This window comes from Sinocyclocheilus grahami, unplaced genomic scaffold, assembly GCF_001515645.1.
Source record: "Sinocyclocheilus grahami isolate Dianchi unplaced genomic scaffold, SAMN03320097.WGS_v1.1 scaffold5.1, whole genome shotgun sequence".
Taxonomy (NCBI): domain Eukaryota; kingdom Metazoa; phylum Chordata; class Actinopteri; order Cypriniformes; family Cyprinidae; genus Sinocyclocheilus; species Sinocyclocheilus grahami.
Genome location: NW_015505184.1, coordinates 5,293,523 through 5,301,432, shown reverse-complemented (window position 1 = coordinate 5,301,432; position 7,910 = coordinate 5,293,523). Strand labels below are relative to the sequence as shown.

Sequence of the window (7,910 nt, the reverse complement as noted above, 5' to 3'; positions counted from 1 at the left end):
ATCTATCTATCTATCTATCTATCTATCTATCTATCTATCTATCTATCTATCTATCTATCTATCTATCTATCCATCCACGTGTGAGCATTTCTATCTATTTATCTTTCTATTTATCAATCTATGTGTATTTCTACCTATCTATAGTAACATTAAAATTTGGTTAAAAATAAAGAAAATTAAACATTGAAATTAGACAAAGCAAACTAAATATAAATGTATAAAAAAAATTATAAATTTTATTTTTAAACTACTGGAGTCCAAGGAATATGAATAAAATCAAATATAATATATAAATTTTTTAGTCCACACATAAAAGTTAAGTCTACACAATTTCACTATACTTTACATAACAACTGTTTTTATAGTTTACCTGTTGTGGGAAAGAGCACCGTAGAGGCTCTTTTTGCTGGCTGAAGCTCCTGTTCCTCACTGGAGTTGCCCTTAAGCAAGTATCCCATTCTCCTATACTGACGGTACATCCTGACCAGGTCCTGATGAGAAGCTCTTCCACCAGGCCCGGGTGGCGCATCCATCCCGAGGTACTCCAGAATAATGCTCTTCAGAGCCTCAAGCTGCAGGCCCTGGTACGTTTCCTCATGCTCCCGTTGAGCTGTAGACTCTCTCAGACAAGAGCTAAAAATAACAGCCCCAACAGAAAGGAGAAAGCACTGTGCTACTGAGTTCTGCATGGCAAGTTCGTTTTGTTTGTGCTGTCTTTGTGTTGGTCAGTGCAATGAATGACATTCCAGGCATGCTTTCATTTATACAGGTACAGGCCACACCCCACTGGAGACGACTGCTCATCTACACCCACACTGAAACTTCACGTACAAGTAACCATTCCCTGCACAATGACATCATGTCAATATGACTTTTACGGTCACCCCAAAGTGAAATTTGTCTTGGACTTAGGACTTTGGAGCTGTACACACACACACACACACACACACACACACACAATCAATCAATCAATCAGAATACTGTATTCTGTTGCCAATAAAATTTGATTAGCTTCAACAAAAGCCATCTTTACATTGCCAAAGTGGTAGGCCAACTAAAGCCTGACATGACATCACACATTACACAGACTATTAAATGCTGCTTAAAGCCGGCATAGATGTAATGTTTCGGGTAGGGTTGCAATATTATGACAAAATCCTCATGGTCGAGTATTGCCATTAATATTGTAATAATTATTATAATGTTGTCGATTTACAGAATGCACTGCAATTGGTTAATTGTGGAGAAACAGAATAATTCAAGTTCAAACACAGGCCGAAAACCAAATTAGTTCATTGCTTTTTTTTATAGAAAATGTAGGACTTCACATTATTTTAGTAGATTGAAAAACAAAACTGTTATTCAAACTGGCAATAAATTACAGACAGCAAACAAAGAACGTTCCCTTCACTTCAATGGTCAGTGAGTTCATCTCAAGCTCACTAGCGATCTCGCAACAACTCCCGTTATAATCAATGAAGCTGTCTGCACTGCAAAATAAATCTTTTTTTTACATTGTATGTGCACTTTCTTGTTTACAACTTTATTGAAAAAATGGAAAAATATCGTCGGAGCGCACACTAAACAAAATCCCAGCATTTCTTCTTCACCGATGACTAATCTAAACGTCTCTGATTGGCGGTTGCATTCATGTGCTCAACAAATACGTGTTTGATTGGTTATAGCGCTCAACGCTGCAAAAAAACAACAGTAAAAGGAAATCTTTAAAGAAACTAGTGCATATCCAAATGCAAAGCCGCAATCGACAAGTTTTATTCATTTTCACATTTCACTAATCATGACAGCCATAATCGTTTTGGCTTAATTGTTTTGCATTGTTATGTTGAATTTGGGGGGCATTTTTTGCCTCATGCCCCCATTCATTTCCATCTCTGTAGGACACCCACCTATAGAGCCGTTCTGTGTTCACCCTATGGGTTAATAGTTCATTCTAGCAACATTGCTATTTATAAAGTAGCCTAATGAAAATGTTTGTCCATCTGTTCCCCTGCAGTCCATACATTAGTAAAAGTATGTGTAAGCAACAGTGACACAAATCTCAGCTTCACGATAAAGAGAGGGGATGATAAAGAAAGAGGATCTCCATTTATCTGACACCTAGTTTTTGGTGTCAGACGTTGGCCTTTATTAAGATGTACAGTACATAGAGGAATTAGTCCCTCTAGTGGTTACTGTGGAAAATAGCAAACACTGAACAGAAAAAAAGCTAGACACATTGCCTGTTTTTGGAAGAGCCAAAATATTAAAATGTTACTTTTTTAGGTACAGGAAGACATAAATAAGATAATAAATAAATAACGCAAAATTCCAAAAACCCCTTAACCACTGCAGAGAGTCACAGCTCTAAATTCTGTCACAAAAATCTTTATACCTATTATGAATGTACTAAAATCTTAAAAATTAATACATTTGCTAGACCTCGTCATAAACAATTTCATAACATTGATACATTTCTTGAATTATGAATTGGGTAGGAAGCATGAAAAAGCTCAGCCTCAAAAGCCGGATATAATACAATAATTGTCATGCTCAAACAACTCTAACAAGCACAAACGATCCTGTCTTTGTGCATCAGACACAGACAGTAAATGGAAAGGACAGTAAGCAGTGGACTGTAAAGACCACACTCCCCTTGATTTACCACAACAAATAACTCCACAGAAAATAAATAAATAAATAATGTGCAAAAAAATTACTAAAAGGAAACTATTTGGTTCATTAAAACACAAATTTAAAATGAAATAAAAAATTTAAATAAAATAAAAAATGTGCACTCAGAATCATTTGGGTATTAAAAACAACCAAGAATTCACATTGTAATGGTCATTAAAAAACATTTAAAGATTGTGTTCTGTGTATAAATGGAGAGCAGAGGGGGACAAAGAGCAGCTTATGCTGTGTTGTGATGTTGTTTCAATCAATGCTGCACTGTTACATCAAAGCATTGTGGTGCCACTTGGTGACAGACAATATCCCATGACTGACAGTGCCAGGCTAACTGCCCAAATTATTCCAGTACTCTGAAAATGGGAATGTTTCATTAGCAAAACTTTTCCATTTATCAAAAGCTAAAATGCAACAAATATGAAGCTGTATGCACCAATGACATTGAAAGGGACAACATTTAATATATTTGACATCCTTGGTACAATATATGAAAAAGTTTTGCAAATGTCAGTTCAAAACAATTGCATTGCAAAACGGATATGAAGAGATACCATGCATGGTAAAGTTTATCACATTAATTACAAGTACAGCTACCAGACAGAAAACTGTAAATGACCTCTATGGATCTTCATAGCTAAACTTCTGTAGCTAAAGTTAACCCAAACAAATCGACCAATAAACACACGCCTAAACACAGGTCTCTGATTAACATTACACAGTTATGGTTAAAGGGGTCATATGATGCTTTTTTAAAGATCATTATTTTGTGTATTTGGTGTTACAGAATATGTTGACATGCTTTAATGTTCAAAAAACACATAATTTTTCAAATACTGTAGATTATTGTAGGTCCTCTATGCCTCGCCTCTCTCAAACACATTGTTTTCAACAAAGCCCCCTCCTTTGACAAGCGCAGTCTGCTCTGAATGGCCAGCTGACCCAGTGCATTGTGATTGGCCGAACACCACAAGCACACGTCGGAAATGTAACGCCCCTTACCATAATCGCTTCAGCTTTCAAAGTAAATATCAAGACAGTTAAGTGGTGTCCCAATTCTTAGGGGAATATATTCACCCCTATCCCTTGACACTCTGTTTCAAGGGGAAGGGGTAGGTGGAGGGGTAGGGGAAGGGGAAGGGGTATATAAAGTGCTTTTGCTTTCGCACTGAGACACAGCGTCTCCCTGACATGGCTGCATCAACACTACTGATTGTTCCTGAAACCACACCTTCTTTCTTTGCTGCACATTTGGGCGGCATTATGCTAATCTTCCAAGATAGTGAGGTAGATATGTGGGGGCGTGTTTGAACGAGCCGTTTTAGGGGGGCGTTGCCGGCCGCGCCGTTCCCAAGTCTGCCGGCCGCCACTCACTCTAGCCCGCCGTGTGTGACGCTGTGTGTCAGACTGGAAGTACCTTTTTTATATTTAAACTATTTGCCACTGACAATTCAAACGTGAGTTTTGAGCAGTGTAGAGTAGCGTTTGTAGTTTGTCATTTCTCCGATCACAAATGCAGACATGGTTTTATGTTTACACAGCGCGATGCAATGCAACGCGTAAAAAGACAGTATAAGTCATTATAATCTGTAATTATGTCCCCACTGGATGCAACAAATGCCTCGTTTATAATGGGTTTTAATGTTTAGTCTCATCACGCCGGGAGATGGCATCACAGTATGGTGAGGGGCGTAACATTTCCGTCACACGCTTGAGGTATTCGGCCAATCACAATGCACTGGATAGCTGGCCAATCAGAGCACACCTCGCTTTTCAGACTGGTGAGCTTTGTAAAAATCGATGCGTTTCAGAAAGGCGGGGCATAGAGGAGAAACAATAATGTACAGTATGTGGAAAATGGTGTGTTTTTTAACCTTAAACCGCATAAACACATTTCATTACACCAAATACACAAAATAATGTTATTTTTAGCAACATCATATGACCCATTTAAAGTATTTAGAACTAGCTCAATATAAAAACAAGAAGTCTCTGCAATGTCCCCATTAACTAGGTAAACGTGTGTGTGTGTGTGTGTGTGTGTGTGTGCGTGTGTGTCACAAATCTGGGTCTAATTTTTTTTTTTATGGATGTAGTTGCAACCTTCCCTGTCTGGTCAGCATTGTATTTTCATTCATTATTATGAATGAATGAAAATTACATTCATTATCATTAATGAATTAAGATAACATTAGAAGCCAGACATGGAAGTATACTTTCTTTCCTCATGTATAAATCCATTACATTGTAACACAGAATTACAACATCTACTATCAGGATGTTACAAATGGATGGATGTTGGTCAGGTATGATTGCAGTTATTTTCTTGTTGTGAATGGGCTGTCTGATGTTCTGTCCACACATGTCAGGTCTAACCTGTTACACAGAGGTAAACCTGAATTTCTGACTCTTGCTGTTTCATCATCCACAACTGCTTGTGATTGTGCAAAACAGAACATAGTGACACAAAGGTTATGGGTTTTGACTAGTGCTGTCAAATGATTAATCGCATTCAAAATAAAAGTTTTTGTTTACATAATATATGTACAGTATGTATGCTGTGTATATTTATTATGTATATATATATATATATATATATATATACAGATGCATGTATATTTCAGAAAAATATGTTATGTTTTTATATAGACATGTAAATACAGTATATGCATGCATGTGTGTGTATTTATGTACATAATAAATATACACAGAACACACATATATTATGCAAACAAAAACTTTAAATTTGCATTCGATTAATCACAATTAATTGTTTGACAGCACTAGTTTTGACCTATGTCAGATGGCACAGCACTTATGTTTTAGAGCTTTATTAGAGTTTCACATCATTGTGCAATGCCAGTGTATAGACTATTTGTTTACTATGAAACTGGATGATTTTATTTTTAATGAAGCCAGTGCACTTCTGGGCTTCACTTTGGCAAAAATCAAGTACTGTGAAATATATAAATAAATACAGTTGCTTTTTTAAAAGCACATCTTTCAGAAAGAGTAGCTTATTTCTTAATAAAGAGCATCCTTGAGGAAAAGTTAGGCGCAGAACAGGCGGAGACTAAACAAGACAACCTTTGTAATTGGTCATCTACAAGACATTCATTCAAAGCGACAAAGTACACTACATTGACAGTGCCCTTGGAACACGACAGCATGGTAAAAGCCAAAGCTAGCCCTGTTAAAATAAAATTAGCTGGCCCAAACATCTCCAACTTCTGAGGGCTGGCAAATGTATCTAAAAGCTGAAGGGTGCATAAGGAGTGTCCATAAGGCTGAGCTTTGGATCTTAGTCATGTATTGATTAATGTAATAGTCATTCCTCCATCACAAATGGATTTATGGAAATGGTTTTGCTTTTGGCTTGAGCATTATTTGTAATGGAGCTAAAGAAAATAGCAAGGGGATGATTTATGTGTGTCTCCACATAAGGACTTAAGCTTTTCTGCTAAGCTTATATGGGATTCATTTAGAAGTTTTAAGATTATACACTCCAGCCCTGCAACTAATGAAGTATTCATTTGGCCTCATATTTCCTGATGAATTTTTCTGATGTCCATCCAAATATTCAGTGGCCTGAGCCCACTGACAGTGATTCTCCAGCCAAAAAGGGACAATGAGACAATGAAGCTTCAGTTTTCAGGACTGGCTAGGAACTTGGCCTCTACTAATTTTGTGAGGTTATAGCATAATTTGATTATGATAATTATGAATTAGGACCTTAAAGCTTTATAAGCATTAAATCAAGAGTCAGTGATAAAACTGGATCCAGAAATACAAAATCAAACTTGCTCTATTTTCATTAGTTGTGTAGCATTATGTTGACTACAGTTTAGTTTGAGTGTGTTGAACTGAAAAATGTGAATGTTTGCCTTGTATAAGACAAACCTTGCATCTTCCTCAGGATTGAGCTCTAAGTGGACTAGAAGATTTGTTTCTGGTTCAGAACTCATGTAGGTTTTAAAGAATTGAAAGCAATGTCACAAAGATAAGTAGTGTAGTCTTTAAAATTCAGTATTTGACTATTGTTTTGTGAGTATGATCATGGCCTAATTTCCCCATCTTATTTAATTCTCTTGAAATCCAAGACCCCTCTTACTCAAGCTTTTTATTTTCATGCAATATTAAAAGCAAAATTTGTGGTTCCATTAAACCACACTTTGATACGCATGACTTCAGTTATTTAAATTAACTCAGTCTTTATTACTTTCCAGAAGGAACTGAGCCTTCCACGCAGAGGAAATATGTGAGTAGGCTTCTTACTCTAATATTTTGTCACTGTCATTTTTAGCTTCCATTTACTTTCCATTATACTTTCATTCATTAATTTTAATTCACTTTTGACAATTTTAGTATTTATGTTGTATTAATATTAAAAAAATCAAAAAGTCTGCATTGAGGAATTTTTAATTCATTTAAAAAGTATGCATGCGAAGCAAATTAAATTAATGTTTGCACTAATAGATATCATAATTTAAAAAACATATATCAAAAACTCTTGACATTTTTTGTATTTATATTTAAATCAATATTCTATTAATATATCTATTAATATACATATTCAAAATACATGAAATATTTTTACGTTTTAAGCATTATAAGAAATAATTTGTCAGAAAAAAATAATAACAGGACATGAGTTAATTATTTATCTGTCTGCAATATCTACATGTGTAGATATGTAATAATCTATTATCTGTCTAATATCTACTGTTTTATATCTATCGGTATTTATTCGATTATTTAAGAATATTTTTAAGATTCGATTCGATATTCGAGTCATATGATGCGATTTCAATTTTTCCTTTCTCTTTGGAGTGTTACAAGCTCTTGGTGCATAAAGAATATCTGTAAAGTTGCAAAGACTAAAGTTTCAAATCCAAAGAGATATTCTTTATAAAAGTTAAGAGTCAGCCACGCCTACCTAAAACGGCTCGTTCTAACACGCCCCCACAAGATTTGCATAACGTCGCCCAAATGTTCACGCAAAGAAGGAAGGCGTAGCTTTTATTCTTGCTGTAGTATTGTTGTTGCCGCCACCATGTCGTGAAGGCGCTGTGTGTTTTCGTTGTGAAAGCGAAACTACTTTGTTTGGCCTTCCAAAAGAGGACGATATTGCTTCGTCATACCAAGCGGAATCCAGCCCGGGGTCGTCACATGTGGTTGCCGCAAGCCACCTTCGTCGAATCTGCTGGCCGCGCCATTCTCAAGCC

The 7,910-nt window shown here is 36.1% G+C and overlaps 1 protein-coding gene across 1 annotated transcript in view; it reads right to left on the bottom strand.

The window, feature by feature from the left end:
* gdf15 (Growth differentiation factor-15) overlaps positions 1–700 on the bottom strand; it is a 2,038-nt gene extending 1,338 nt beyond the window's left edge. Inside the window, exon 1 of the mRNA XM_016274028.1 lies at positions 371–700. Coding sequence (XP_016129514.1) covers positions 371–689 — 319 coding nt within the window. The 5' untranslated portion in view covers positions 690–700. The remainder of the gene's footprint in view (positions 1–370) is intronic.
* Positions 701–7,910: the final 7,210 nt, after the last annotated feature.